We start from the raw sequence: 16426 nt of genomic DNA, 5'->3' as shown, positions 1-16426 counted from the left end.
CTTCCCCCCTCTGTCCCACCCCCAAGAGCAGGCAGCTATTGTATGTGCAAGAGCAGACCAAAAGTGTCCTGTAGAGATCTTGTGGAAACAGTGCACCAAATCTATTTAGCAGCTGTATCCTGAAGGAAAAAAAAAAAAAAGTAAAAGCTCATAAATGTTCCTTCCCAAAGAAAACCTTGGTAAAATACAGAATATTAATGGGACCTGAAAATAAACAGATGTATTAACTCAAACCATACCTGACTTTGTTATCTACCTGGTTAAATCAGGCTTTTGAAGACTTTCTTAGTCATCCTCTGCAGCTGCTGCTGTCGCATAACTCAGTTCAAGCAGGGCTTATGCTGCTTATGCGCACTGATTAGAACATGACAAGTAACTTTTTTCACCTCTGGGATTTTTCCTTCTTTTATTTTAACCATTATTGGTAAAATGGCTGCTAGTGAGGATTACAGTCCAGCACAGCTATCAGCTCAGTTACTATATTCAAAATTTTTGACTGCCCATTGGTATACAGATATTTTTAGTAGTTGGATTTGGCCTATGTCATGAACTAATTTTGAGAAAATTATGCAATGTAAACCTGTTTTTTTATTTTATAGAATGAAACACCAAGAAGGAGGGGTAGGGGGTGGCAGGGAGATTCTCCTGGACAAGCAAGTTCCAACATTCAGGTGTGCTTTATTCCCCCTCTATCACCTGTTATACTAGTAATATTTTCCTTTGCCGTTTTTTGTGTATTTAAGCTATTGGGGATATCAGTCCTACCCTATCAGTCAACCTCGCTTTGCTGAAGTCTACCTAGTCAGTTGGTCAGTGGAGCAGGTGAACTTTCTAAATGTTTTACTGTAAATACATGCTTTCTTTTAAAATATCAAACTGCAAGAAGTCAAAGGTACTGCATGTAGTAGTTCAAGTCTGTCCTCACATCACACTCCCAATTTATTTTGTCTGCTGCTTATGCCACTGTAGGTACAGTCATATACGTACCTGGTCCTGGCCAGTATCTGAATGTTTTGCTGTGAAATGGTCCAACTTCTTTTGGGATAGAATCCATAATTCATGTTACTCCAGAGAGGAACAATTTTTTTCAGCAGCAGGTGAATAAATGGGACATAACTTCATTAATGCCTATGTTTCTATCATTGCAGGAAACATTAGATCCTTCTCAACTTGCAAAAGAGACAGTGTATCTTAAAATTAGGTAGGAGTTGTTCTTCTGGTTCTTCAGTGCTCTTCAAGACCTCTTACTGCGTTCATACTCTCGTATCCCCCTCAGACTATTAATGGACAGTAGTGCAAGAGCAAATGGATATAAATTGGCCTTTCTTTTAACAAGTTCTTCTTTCGCTCTTTTGGAGTTGCCTGAAGTGCAGTAGGAAGCAATCAGATCCCTCTCAGCTTTTGGTTTGTTCAAGTGAAGCCAAGTTCTTCTTATCCTCTGCAAAACAGGTCATTCTTCATATGTTTTATCATCATATATACAATACATATTTCATATTTCTTTGCCATGGACGTTAAGAACTGTACACAATACAGCCTGATAAAGCAGCAATACAGCTTTCCTGGAATTTTACCTGAAACACCCGGGAGTCCCACTTACTTTATAATGGTGTTAGTGGCTCACAGTGGTGTTGACAGCCAATACAGCCAGCTCTTTCTGTTTCATCAAGTAAGGCAGCCTCAGCTTACTGTAGAAGTTCTTGTTCTTCATCAAAGAACATCTTCAATGTTTTTTGCTAAATGCCATCCTGCTGGTGTTAGCAATGTCACAGCCACATGAAGTTGGTTATTTCTCTCCTGCCTGTGCACCCTGGATGGCTCAGTCTGCCACTTGGTGCCTTTGGCAGCAGTGCTGTAAGCTGCTGACCCTCAGAGGACAGAGTTCTTCACTAGAAATGTAGAGACCACTTTTGCCACTGACCTGCACAGTCTATCTTCTCTTGCCTTTCTTCTTCAGTCACATATTTAGGCTGCAGGTCCTTCAAGGCCAGGAATTTTTTGCACTCTGAGCAGACAGTCACAAGCACAGCAATCTCACTTAGGCCTCTAGGTACTTGCTGTGAAATCCTACATGAATATCATATAGGGAGAGATCAAAAGCATCCTGTGCCTCTGGTCTGCATTACTTCTCCCCCAGTGTCCAAGAGGGTCCTTGTGACATTCTCCCAGAAAGAATCTGCCTGAAAGGATCTTTTTCTAAAGTTCTTTCTTTTGCACAAAATGCTGAACTGCTGACAGCAATAGCTGAGCTGGTGGCTGGTGGTTCTTCATGGGTCGGGGGGACTAGCCTGGTAAAACTGGTTTTCCTCCCAGATTTTGGGATCAAGGAGGACTCTCAATGATCTAGTTGAGCTTTCCCACTGCCGAAGACAGACTTTCACTTGGTGCTTGTTGTGGAAGTCAGAACAATATCTAAAAAGTTCAGCTATGTTCATTTTATTTGCAGTTTTATGGAACATTTCAATAATGTTTTAACATGTTTGTACTGAAATCTTGTGAGATATTATATAATTTGTAAAGACATTTTCATTTGATTTTGACGTGAATTATTAAATAAAACATCACTGAATGAGTTTGTCTTCCTGTGAAAATGAGCACCTTCTGGAAAGTAATGAGATCCTGCTTCCTCCAAGCTTTAGGCATTTTAACCTTCAAGGGAAGTCATAGCACTATCCAGCTGTGTTCAAGGGGACTTTCTGGGATGTAAGCAGAATATACATTTACTATCAAGGTGAATTCAAGGGCACTTCCTAGCATGCAAGCAGAACATGTTCTTTAATTTGTATACTTGCAGGTGATGTAAACCAAGAGCATTTGAATGAACAAAACAGAAAAAGGTTGTTTTACTGTGTATAAACCCAGAGGGAGGATGCTGATTTCTAATAGACGCACATACAGAAATCATAGCTGTTCAATACGCTTTTTCTCCTGCCTGAAGACAGGGTATTTGTACTTCTGTAAACTGCATCACTGGGTAAATGAGAAAGGCTGAGTGACTTCAGAAAAATTTATTTCAACACCGAAGTCTTTTTTACTTGCCAGGTGACATAAGAACCATCTCTTCGTTCAGGGTATCTCAGATAGATGAACTTATGTGTTCCTTGTGAACTCTCTTCTTTTTCCAATGGTTCTGCTACTAAAGAAAACTCCGAAGTAACATCTTGTATCTTTGAAGTGTATGCGCATACTTATTTTACTACTTTGCCTTAGTGATGTTTGCGGTAACTGTTCCAGTATGAGTGCAACCCTTACAGATAAGCGTGGGAGGATATGCGTGAAGCACTGCTGTAAGGTGATAAAGCAATGCCTTTATTGTGCATCAGACTAAAAAATGCGAAAGTGCCTGGGCTGTTGACATTTTTTCCATTTTTTTTTCCCGCCACCAGGGGGATGTTTGTTGTTGCTTATTGCCCTCCTCAATACCCCGAATCACTCACTACAAAGCTCTCACAGATAAGGTATTTTCTATGTCAGAAACACCACTTTGGACTCTTTGAAGAAAGTGTATTTTAAATTATGGCCTGGAAAAGCAGTGGGGACAGAGGATTTTTGATAAAGAGGAGAATTTCATAAAGGGGACAGACATGTGGTAATGAAGATTTTAAGTAACAGCAAACAGAGGGAGAAGAGAACTAGAGTCACAGCACCCGTTGCAGCATAGAGTAGGTCTAGAAGACTTACACAGTTGTGGATTTCCATCATATTTATAGTTTTGGCAACTAACATTGCAGGTTTTCCAACTCTTGCAGCTACTGATCTGCACAGCGACTTTGAACCCCCTGGGCTTATTGGCAGACTTAATGTTAATTTGTATGGTCAGGGAGACCAGTGCAACCAGAATGCGTAGGTCTTACACAATCAATTTGCATGTATGAGCCTGCAAGTCACTAGCTTTTATGGGGCTGACTGGTGTTCAGAAAGCTGCTTTTCTGTAGAATCAGTATTTCATCATCCAAAGCAGTACTGCTGTCAGGTATGGCATCATATATTCCATCCAGATTCTTCAAGTGACACAAGCTGGAGCAGCCCCATTGACTTAACTGATACTAAAAATGAGTCATTGTAGTAGGGGACTTGGCTGTATTTTTTGCCTTTGCCATGTTTCTCATTAGAAAGGATTTATGGTTGCACAGTTAATTTATTGCAGCTGAAACTTTCCCATCTTCCCTGTTTCTCCAACCACATGCAACTTTGCATCCCTGTCTAGGAACACTTCCCTAGGTTCAGTGAAAGGAAAATGCCTGATGGTGGATAAAACATAAGGGAAATGTACAAAGGAGTATACGAAGCAAAGTGCATTTGCCTGTTGGAGCTAGTATGTATCCTTCCTTACACAGCTCAAGAGCTCCTGGGCAGCTGGTGGCTGTGAGACAGCCTGAGGTGTGTCGCTATGGTTCTAGGTTGGATTGCTGTTATGGCTGGAAAAAGAACAACAAGGGCCACTGTGAAGGTAACATTAACACTTTATGCTTGTTTCCTCTCCATGGCGGTGTACTTGGTACTAATAAAGGGATTTCATATATGTCTGCCAGAAGTTACAGAAATAAACTTTCTGAGGAGTGAAATCTCTTAACTCTGTGAGAGAGTGACTAAAACATGTTTGAGAGACCATCTCCTCAAAAAAGCAGACCTTTGGGTAAGTAACACCAAGCCATAAAATATATATTCAAAAATTCTTAGGTCCAGAAGGGACCATCTGTTCTAACCTCCTGCACAGCCCTGGTCAGTGCCTGTATTGTTACAGCTGTCAAGTAAGTGCCAAAAATGCAGTGTTTTCTAATGCTACATATGGACCTCTAAAATGGTTTTCTATCAGTTGGTATCCTTTATCTTCAGGGTACACAGCCTCTGAGAACCAGGAGGTTTTAACTTTTAAAAATATAAATAAAACTTAAGCAATAAGTGCTCCTGACTTGAGCTCAGGTAGCTGGCCAGAATTCTGGTCTGGGGATGGTTGGCTTAGTGAAAAGTCACTTCGAATTTATAAAAGCTCTACAGATCCCAAGGAGAAGGTGATGTGGAATCTCTCTGTAGCTGTACTTGGGCAAAACACAACAAAATCATAAAATGGATGTTCTAGGAATCTTTTTCAGATGTTGCACCTGTTGTCCCAGAGAGTTTGGCATTGTTTATCCAGTGAATTTGAGTAGAGGATTAGGGTTATTCATTGCTGAAAATCAACCTACTTGTATCTAAAAGGGAAAGATGCCAAAATGTCTCTGTTCTGTATATATAGCATATCAGTTTAAAAAAGGAAAAGTGATTAATGCCTTTATTAATATTTCCGCATTGCTTAATAGCACCTTAGTTTTGATGAAATGAGTGCCTGGAGGGACAACTGGTAAATGTAAATTTGATCAGCCAGTGGAATAGGTTGTCTTGTTTTAAAGCAATAGGTTGCTTTTGTACTAAAGTACAGTTCTCATTAACTTCTACGTTTCATCTTTAGCAGATTATTTTAAGCCAACTATAATGTAATTCTGCACTGTAAATTCAGATGCAGTGGTGTTCCCTGTTTCAGTGCTAATACTCAGCTGGTCTTGCAGTATGTCATGCTGCATTCAGGGATAGAGGTAGTGTTGAAAAATGCCTTAATCTGCAGAGCTGGTGAATCAGTTCATCTGAATCAATCTTTATATGTATGGAAGATACTTGAATTTAGAAGTATGAATTTTAATTTTGAATTTTACTATATAGTTACTAACACTGTGACACTCCTATTTCCTGTAGTTTGCATAGCAGCTTTAATTACACAAGGTAGCAAGATGCACATCCTGGCGCATACTCTTTCACTGTTTTTCCACAGCTAGTCCTGGTCTAAATGCATGTTTGATTTGCTTTCCTGAATAACCCTCATGTTGACAATCACACTGACTTTAGGAGCTGTAAGCCTTATAAAAGTCAGCATTTCATTTCTAACTAATAATCCAGAGGGATTAGAGTTAAAAAATTTTTACTTTTTAATGTCTCCATGCTAAGTATAGCCCTCCCAAATCATTGTAAACCTGATGTAATTATACTAGTGGGATATGTGGGAAGGAAGGTTGCCTGATCATTTGACAGATGTGCTCTGAATGTTCCACCATGAGATGGACACATTCCTCAGCTGTAGCTGAGAAGATAAAGACTGGAAAACTATGGTAGTGTGTCTCCTTTGGCTGCAGGAGTGCTGTTGCCTCTTTCCTACTCCAGATGCCAAGCATAGCAAGTTAAGCTCTGGTTAGCTGCTTCTCACATAGGCTTCTTCAAAATAGGAAAAGGGCAAGAGTACGAAACTAAATGTAAGTCATAAGCATGGCAGAAAAACATGAGGAAGAGAGCTAAAAGGAGTCTCTTCTTTTTCAGGTCTTTACAAACCTGGACAAGCATGCACTCGTGTAATCTGTGCTAGTGTCACATTTTTTAAGCAGAACTAAAGTGTTTAGCAGTAGGTACCATTCCCAAACTAGAGGGAGAGGTACAGAGAATGTGGAACTTGTGCAACAAGTTTTTAGGCAAGTAAGCAGGACAAAAGTTCTCAATTATAGTATTTCTAACTTTTTCTTTTTCTCTCTGCTTTCTCTGCCTGACTCCGCCAGCAATCTGTGGACATGGCTGCAAGTATGGCGAGTGCGTGGGACCAAACAAATGCAAATGTTTCCCTGGATTTACAGGGAAAACCTGTAATCAAGGTTTGTGCACATGGGGATATTACTCCAGAAAGCAGACTGTTGATACTCTGTCTCCTTATCTTGTACTATGGATTGTGTCATCTTCCAAAATAGTAAAACAAGATATTTTCTCGTTTACATAGAAGAGGTTAGAGTTTAAGGCTTTTGGATCTCTAACATCCCAGGCAAGCTCGAAGCCTCCTTCAGCATACAGAAGTTTGAACGTATAACATGCATCTCCTGTGGGCTGATGACAAGGGCAAACTGACATGTTTATAATCAGAGGATTAAGGCATCGACAGATTATATAGGAAAATATTAGAAAAGAGGGAAGTCAAATCCAGAACCCATGTTATTTTCCTAACTAGCAACCCATGTTACTTTCTTAACTAACCTTCACATCAGAAGGACGTGCAGTTACGTGCTAGGCATGTAATTTCTCAATTGTCTGGGCCAATGCCATCTGTTTGCACATGCTGATTGGTAATTCTGAGAACCAGACATGGGTATCTTTAGAACTGCATATTCAGAAACCTTGAATGCACCACTTTCCCTCCATAAACTGCAATTAGATATGAAAATATTTCAGCTAACACGGTGGTGACAACTCAGCTTTTTTTTTTCCCTGTTCCAATATATGAGACCCCTGTGTTGGATCAGATGAAAGGAGCAGTTCGCAGTGTGTGGAGAGACCATCCTACTGCAGTGCAGATGAGTGAGCTGCAGGTGCTGTGAGGGAAGCATGACATAAAGGCCATGCAAATGGATGAGTCTATCCTTGCTACCTTCCTAAGCACCTGCAGCCTTTGCTTGAAAACATTGCATCGACATACTAAAGACACATTTTTCAGAGTCAAAACAATCCACTTGTTATACAATATCTTTCAGACTGTACTATAAATCTATAGTGTTACGTATTTTGGGACACTATCTTTCGCGCTTCTGATGTTGCTCACAGGGGAAGAAGTCAATTCCTCAGTACGACTAGACAGGAAAGTGAAACAGCAGCCGTGGTTGTGTGTAATAGATATGAAGGTATCACTTACAACTCCAGCCTCTGAACCTGGAAGTTTAAGCTCAAAAATTATTTGGCAGCTTAAAAGTTACCAAAAGGCAACAGAGAAGCCCCCAGCTTTTGGGTGTTTCCTTTGCAATAACTGCAGCTGCATTCGATATGCCTTCTGTAGGCAAGCAGATCAGTTCTGTGCACATGCAATAGATTCAGCATCTGAGGCTTGGGGGAAGCACCGGGCAAACCTACATATGCAAATTGCCTGTTAGGTCCCTGGGCTGTTCTACCTTCTGAAGCATGGCCAGGAATTTTTTAGCAAAGTGGTAGCTGGCACAGGCCACAAATATCCCAGAGCTATTTCAATAGTATAGCCAAATAGGTGGTCATGTTCCAGCAGCCAGGAATGCTCAGAGCCACTTTTAACTTACTGGCAGATATAGCCTTGGTTTGTCCTTACAGCAGAATGCCCTGCTGAGCAAGCTCAACCATGAGCTAACTAAAATAACAGAGATAAGGGGACTGTATTAGTCTGCCACCAAGTCTGAGCTAAATTAGCCTTATCTTCATAGGTTCTCTTTTAGAGCTGTGTATGCTATCTGTGCATTACTGTGCATTGTGTAATATGTGCAGCTAAGCACTTTTGAAAATGTATGGTCTAAGTGGAATAACTCTTGTTCCCTAGTTTGCTCTCTAGTTTCTTTGTTAAGAGAGTCTTGGTTATTTAGTGGAGCCACAGTAGCACAAAAATCCCATGTGATTTGCAGCCTGATAGGTTGTCCTTTTTCAAACAGGCCCTAAGTTTAATAATAGAATGAAACCCTCTTTTTCTTCCCTGGGCTGAGCTGTAACAAGCACTTCTGCACATGTATAACCCCCCCAAAGGTTACGCTTTGAATGGTCTGGAATTTTTTCTGTGGTCCACAGGGCATATAGACATGAGAACAGATGCTTCTCCCATTAGAAGTGGAGCTGCACAAGCTCAGTGTTTGCTTGGAGAGTTGCATCTTTACTGAAATTACTGGTCATATGTGCCTTTAAACACACGTTGAACGGGCTGCATATGCCGGTGTATTCTGTTAATGGGTTCTGTCTGCGTACTAATCAGATTTCAAATTACTAGAAGTAGAGGTGTCAGTTCACAGAAGTCACAAGCACAGATACTGTCCCCTTGTCATAGGACCAATACCATTGTCAACAATTCTCTGCCTATATCACACAAATAAAACTTTAGAATTCTAGTTTTCTCCCTGTGAAGGATATCTATTGGGAATTTGAAATCAATTTAGTTTCAGAAAAGCCTTTAAATCCTGGATTTTGAGAAGGATTTAGGATGCTTTTATTCTTGGGATTTTGAGATTTTTGAGATTTGTCCTTCTATTCTTGAAGTCAAATAATTCGTGTCATATATCACATTTCATTTCTGCTGCTGATAACCTTGGTGCCAATGTGTAGTTTAGAAAAAAAAATATCTGTTTTGCTTTATCTCAAGCTGATTTGCTGTTCTTAGTCTCATGCTTTTGCCTTTCTAATACAGAGGTCAACTGGAGGGCTAGAATCTCCAGCTAGAACCAGAGAAATCTGGAAAAATAACTCCCGGAAAAGACTATGCAATTTTCTCCCTACCCCTTCACCACTTCCTCACTAGCTGCCAGATGTGTCCAGAGCTTGCATTAGTTTTCCAGGTGTCAAGGCTCTGTTGTTAGTTTTGCTAGCAGTCTTTTCAGGCAGATGGTCTGCTAAACTCCCATCTTGCAAGGGGCTGGCTCATTTTCAATCCAGGGGATTTTACTGTGGGGAATTCAAGGCATTAGGCAATGTTATCCACCTATATGTATGAATATATGTATACAAACCCAGCACTTACTTCATTCCAATGACTTCTGCAGATCTGAATGAATGTGGACTGAAACCACGTCCCTGTGAACACAGATGTATGAATACACATGGCAGCTACAAGTGCTATTGTCTCAACGGGTACATGCTTATGCCAGATGGCACATGTGCAAGTAAGTAATAGAGCTGATAGGACAGGCATACCAAAATCATCTAATCGCGTTTCATCCCAGCAGATTTTTTTTCTTGTGATGGGATTTAGCTTATTCAGGATAGGGTCTTTGCCTTAGCTCTCTGGTACTGTCAGCAGCTGAAAGAGGCTTTCTGTTTGGCAGTACTTGGACAAAGTAAACTAGGTCATACTTGTGTTTTGGTGTTCAGAGGAATTTGTGTCCTGCTAGAAGTAAAAATCTTTGATAGCATTACTTCAGATGAAGGCTAGCTATTATAACCTTGGTGCATAGTCCTGCCAGTTCATCTGTTGAATAAGGATTAATGACACTATCCAAGCAAAGCACCAATATAGACTACTTTTTGCTGTGGTGAATTTCATGCCATTATTCCTTGCTTTACCTTTCTGTGCTCCTTGACTAATTTATTTTACGTTTCTCACAGTTGCTGCCAGCTTTTTGTAAACATTTGTTCATTGAACTAAAGCTTATCTAAACTATATTTCTACCTATTTTGTCTTTAAGTCAGCATGTAATGCAAAGCATTCTGCTTTCTTAGCCAACCTGATTTTTCAGACCTGAGGAAGCTTCTTATTTTCCAATGACACTTTTGTGTGCAGAAAATACTTTTTTTTCTTCACCTGAGTTGTTCCATATGGGTATTTTGGCTTGGAATTTCACAAAACCCTATGTAGCATGGTGGCAGCCCTTTATGTAGTCCACTGGACTGGAGCAGATGCATCAGTTGGACAAGGAGGTTGGTCTGAGCAGTGGAACAATCTGCTTAGAGATCTATCCTAAACCAGTGGACCTAGCTCTGTGTTGTGCAGCACAGTCTTTCCCATGGATATGACAGAAGACCATAAACCCTGAAAGGCTTTGATCTCCAAACCCTGAAGACAACCATTTACCAGGTAGAACACCCATGTGGCAAGTTTGCTGTTAGTCTTGGGATAATTGGAAAAACACCCAGGCTTGGCAAACACTTGCAGGAGTGTAGGGTCTGCAGATGTGGGGCAAGTAGGAAGGCCAGAGCTCTTACCTTCTCTTATGGCAGGGAGACTGAAATTGCCACGAAAGGTGCCTGGGGCCAGAGCTTTTGGAGGGTTTCCCTTCCCTGCATCACAGCTCAGGGTTGTGCTTCTGTATTATTAAGCATGGTCTGTATCACCAGCAGACAACAGCTGCAGGGCTGTGAGATGCCAGAGAAATGGATAGATATTCCTTCCATTTCATCCAAGATAATTTGTGTATTTGCTGACATCATATGCTGAGCAGTTTTCAGTAAGGCCACTGTCTTATGGACAGCTGAAGTTGGCAGAAGGCAGGACTACAGTCAAAAGAAACAATCATTTGAGCCCAGCAGCAGATTTGTCCCATCCATCCCTCAGTCCTGCTCCCCTGAGCACAAATGCTTGCTGCAGCCACGCTTTTGAACCAAGTCAGAAAGCCAGATCCAGACTGTAACTTAAGATTTCTGCTGCATTACTTTTAAGCCGGTCTTAGTTCAGGATTTGTTTCCTGATTTAAGAAACTCTGCATTTGTACCAAATATGCAATTGCACTATCCTTTGCTTAAGCCAATACAAAATGCTGAATTTCTCAGTGGCAATGGTGGCCAATGTCAAGTATGTATGAAAAAATTGCCTGAGTCACTGTGAGCCCTGAAGCTCGTGTTTGACTTTGACAGGAAACATTATTTCTCAGCAGAACCCTGACAAACCCTGACACAGAATCAAACCGAATTTCAAGAGGAAAGCCAGGTTTCCCATAGAAGGGAAGTCTTCATTCTTCACAGCTCTAGTTAAGGAGGAAAAATAATGTTCATCCAGTTTGTGCCTCATTAACCCAACCCATCTACCACCTTCCAGTTCTGAAGAGCCTTGATTTTCTTAAGCAGAAACTACGATTATAAAATGAGGCAGTAAATTATTTGCTCGAATAGAAATTACTCTTGGTTAAGTTTAGTAACCTCCCATTTCACTTGATGCTACCGTAAAGCTTGTGCTCAGATAAAACTCTAGGTTGTTTAGCCAATTATATAATTCTCATCATTTTATTCAGACAAGCATTTTGAGCATATTATTGCTCCTTTGAATCAAATTCAGCATGATGTAAGTCTCCTTAGCAAGATGGATTCCTCCTAGTCTTGAGCAGTCAGGCTTGTCTGCAGCCACACCAACGGACCATAGAGCTGGAAGAAGGGTATCAGAAGAATGTGGCTTTGGGCCACAGAGAACCATTGCTTGAAATAGTAGGTTAGTACCTAACATAAAATCATCCAAACTCTGTAGGAATTATTCTACTAGATCTGATTAGTGGTTTGTCTAAGCCAATGTTATATCTAACCAAAGCCAGGAATAGGACCTTCAAAGAAAAGAGAAAATAATCAATTAGGGAAGAATAATGTTTTGTAAATTTCTTTATTCCCACTTAGAAAATAGATAATGTGTCAAAGTATTATGATTTACAGTCTGTCTTCTTTTAACTCTTACCTCCTGTATGTTCTCATTCATAGAAAAGTAAAATGCTTTTTGGAAATACAGTAAATTCTTGGCATTGAATGTTCATCACTTAGCCACAGATTCTAAACAAACCAGCCTAAGAAAAATAATTTTACCACAGATGAACAGATTCATTTTCATAACACACAGAACTAATATGCATTATATTTTATATTAAAATCACAAATAGTGTGGCTGTAGCTATATATGCACCTGACCATATCATTGTATTTTCTATGCACTTTGTTATTATCTACCATTCTGAAAGTGCTGGTACCTCTGACAATAAATGTGTTGCATTTTAAAATAAAATTCATATTTTTTTCCTGCCTAAGCAGTGAGACAGTTTTAAAGTTCTTTCAGTTTCTTTGTGTGTCTAATAAATTGACAGCTGTTCCAGGTTTTCCACTTACAGAGAACCTATATACAATTCTGTTTCTCTGAACACAACCACAGTGAAGTAGATGGAAATAGTTTCTTTGCACACACTGTTCCAGTAAACACTTCCAAATGCTACTTCTTTCTCTGGCATCATAGCACTAATGCTTCTGGGATTTTGTCAGGATTTTAGAAATAATCTCCCTGCATACTTAATACATTTTTCCTACTTTTCTAGTCTTGCATAGGTCTGTCAGACAGAATCTAGACCCCTACATTTCTATTTAGACGCTAATCAAAATAATCTCCAATAATTCAGACTCCTAACCAACCTATGGCAACCAAGACTTATGTTCTGGCTAGTGCCTTGTTAGATATCTGTTCCATAAAGGGTCAAAATAAAGGGCAGTTTCTAAGTCCATCAGGCTAAATAGTTTGTAAAATCAAATTCTATACTAGAAGCATATTTAACGGTAAGCAATAAAAACATTTCACTACTGAATACCAGTTTTCTTTAAGGTAAATCTTTTTCAATGGAAAATGTAAAAACCACCCTTTTTGTACTTTGAGCAGTTCTGTCTGAATCTAAAAGGTAGTACTAAGAATCACAGAGCTGGAAGGAGGAATAAGGGCAGGTAAGAAAAGAACAAAGTGAAGGAGAGTGTCAGATCTATCTCACGGACACCTGAATTGTTAATGTGTTAATGTATAAACAGCTTGATTTATGATGAATGGAATTTTGTTGTTCTGATTAATTTTTTGCCTTCATCCAGATCAAACTTCATTTTAAGTGTGTGATCCCAGCCTAGAATTTTGCCCTTGTTGTTATCTTAAATACTGTTTTCAGGTTCTAGGTCATGTGCCGTGGTGAATTGCCAGTATGGATGTGATGAAGTCAAAGGGGAGGTGCAGTGTCTTTGTCCATCAGGTGGCCTTCAATTGGGACCAGACGGAAGGACATGCATTGGTATGGTTAGAAAGCTCACTCTCAGCTGCTTTTCTACAGGATCCAAAAAAGATTCTGGGGAAAGGTTAAGAAGTCGTTAGCTCTCCTCACTGGCTTGAATAATGCTGCTTGTTACTCAGTGTGATGTAAAGTTTGCATGGTTTTTTTTATAACTGCTTTTGTAATATTGGCCATGTAATTCTTTGGGCAAGTCCCATCCCCAATAAATAACTGAATATTTTGACATGATTTGGAGTCATTAACAGATTTAGTTTCTCCCTATTGCTTTGAGGCCATTAAATACAATGCTTTTCCTGCTGTCCTGCTGACATAATGCATTATAGGATTTGAGAGTTATGTTTGGGTAGGGTTTTCTTTTACTGTGATGACCCATGGTGCAAACTTCTATATTTTTCTCCAGAAGCCTCGACATCAGTTTACCTGGGAGTTTCCTGGAATGAAGAAAGCATTGCTTATAATACTTGGCACTGTTCTGTGATACCATTTGACATTGTCATCTGACAAAGCAGTGCTACAGCATTGTAATCCGATGCTGAAATCATACCCATTTTAATAGTGAAGCTAAATGAGCTCCTTTCAAAACCCAACAGACATGAAACAAAGCTTCCAAAGCAGGGACAACTCCAACAACTAGAGAAGGAGGGGCAGTGAAGTGCATGTCAGGGAGCAGCAGGAGCAGGGCAACTGTCTGTAGGTGTCCCTGCTTGAGCAGGGAGTTTGGACCAGATGACCTCGAGAGGCCCCTTCCAATCTCAACCATTCTGTGATTCTGTGAAAAAACTTTTTGCAATAAGTGCTGTCTACTAAATTGTCTTTAGTAACATACGTACAATACTGATGATTTCACATATTCTACATTATTTCTGTCACAATGGTGCAAGTCCTTTGATCATAAAGGGCAGCTTGGACATGATACCTTACATGCAATGAATAACAGTAGCCAAGCCATTTCAGATGCTGCTGAACCAATATATACTAGCTGAATGATTTCTACAGCTTAGAGAATGTTTTAGATGTTGGGAAGTTTAACGTTCAAACATTAAAAAACTAATTTTAGCTTCAGTGGACAAAACAATATTATACTTAACATTTCAAACACAAGATTAAATAAATGCATTAACCAAGAGACACCGCTGTGTAGAAGGACAGTTACTATATGAATTGTTCTCTTTATCACACAACTGTACTATCGAGTCACATCTAAAGGTTGTATGGCCTGGGACTACTGTATCACCTTTAGAGGCTATGGAATAAATCCATGTGGATACTTGGCTCAACTTCCAAACTATAAAGACTCCAACATGAGAACAATACTTACTTCTTTCAAATGAAATTACTTCGTAATTGGAACTGTCTTGCTTTGAGTAATCAGCAAGGCTCTTGGACTACCGCTAGTCAGAGTTAAAATTTGTTTGAATTATTTAAGAGCTGTGTGAACATTGTAGACATACGTATTTAAATACAATAGATGAGTGGTTCTCTTAAATCTCTTTCTGAATTATTCAGGCAACTGTTTTTATTCTTTTGGATTGAGTTTATTCTTATTTACCTTGCCTGCTCAAATGGATTTGGAAGAATGCTGATACATATGATAGAAGGTAAAATAGACAAAAAGGTACTTCAGAGGTTGGAAATAATTGGATCCCTTCTTTCTGCATGACCTGTCATATATCATCAGTTCTCCATCTCTAAAATGAGATAGCATCTTCCTGCTGTATAGCATAAGTGCTTAATATATTGTAAGATACTCTGGTATTAGTCATAGAATCAGTACAAACAGGTAAGCATTACCTGGCTATTAGTTTAATCCTCCTAAGAATAATGTTCTTAGGCTCCTCCCATACCAATCTTCCTCCTTCTCTCTGCAAGGTGTCTGTCCCCATCACTACCTTGCCGGGCAGACCTCTCACAGCCTGGAAACTTCCTCTCCTCTACATCTTGATTTAGTCCAGCAAGGGGGAGGTGCAGAGATTCAGTAGAACCGTGGTTTCCTGTTTCTGTGGCTTTCTCTTAAAAGTATTCTCTGACACTTCCTTTCTCAGGGAAACCATGGAATTTGTGGAGTTCCTCCTGACCCTGCTCCATGGCCTTAGGGCATATCATTTTCCCCAGTGGGGAGAATCCCCACTGCTGTCTGCCCTAGCTTTTACCATGCCAGGACTCAAAATCTTCCATAAAGTTCACAATTTGCTGCTTCATTTATATAAGCACATGCAAAAGTCACCCCCAGTGGGAAATTATAGGACTTATTTATTAAACACCTTGTGATAACCAAGACCAAACCATTCCCATGCAAATCCAAACTAGTTTTTGCTTTCCCATTTTACTTTCTCGTGGATCTGACCAGCATCCCTTCTCCTGCTCTAGACATTGATGAATGCTCCACTGGTAAAGTTGCCTGCCCTTACAACCGCAGATGTGTCAACACATTTGGAAGCTACTACTGCAAATGCCAGCTTGGTTATGAACTGAAATACGTCACTGGCCGTTATGACTGTGTAGGTAAGATTTAGCCCGTGAATTTTCCTCCTTCATTCTTTTTCATTCCCACACTGTGCATCTTTCCTGTCATTGCCTGAAGCATGTTGACCTAGCCTTGGGATACTGCCTCAGAAATGGATAAAAGATGTCACGCTAAGAATATTCTTGATAGCACTTTGAATTTTTCTATGGGTTTTCCCTGTGACCTTATGAAAAACCTGATCACTGGCACTTGCAAATTAAATTGCCTCGTACCAAGACAAGATGTGCAAGGGCTTGTAGTAAATTAGCAACAGCTGACTACAAAGAAGTGCTACTTTGGGTTTAGTTAAAGAGCCATGTTTAGTCCTCTTGGCTTTCAACCTGTAATGAACAAGTAGTCCCACAATTATTTTTTTTTGGGGGGGGGGGTCAATCAAGTGCCTTCATGA

General features: G+C 39.9%; 1 protein-coding gene across 1 annotated transcript in view; it reads left to right on the top strand.

Annotated features, from left to right (window-relative positions):
* EGFL6 (EGF like domain multiple 6) overlaps positions 1–16426 on the top strand; it is a 63841-nt gene that overhangs the window by 11813 nt on the left and 35602 nt on the right. The window contains exons 2-6 of the mRNA XM_080375731.1: positions 4338–4450; positions 6579–6671; positions 9549–9668; positions 13395–13514; positions 15882–16016. Of these exons, the coding sequence (XP_080231857.1) occupies positions 4338–4450; positions 6579–6671; positions 9549–9668; positions 13395–13514; positions 15882–16016 (581 nt within the window). The remainder of the gene's footprint in view (positions 1–4337; positions 4451–6578; positions 6672–9548; positions 9669–13394; positions 13515–15881; positions 16017–16426) is intronic.

The sequence above is a fragment of the Falco punctatus genome (assembly GCF_963210335.1).
Source record: "Falco punctatus genome assembly, chromosome: 2".
Lineage (NCBI taxonomy): Eukaryota > Metazoa > Chordata > Aves > Falconiformes > Falconidae > Falco > Falco punctatus.
The sequence above is the reverse complement of the archived record's forward strand: the minus strand, read 5'-3'. Positions and strand labels throughout refer to the sequence as shown.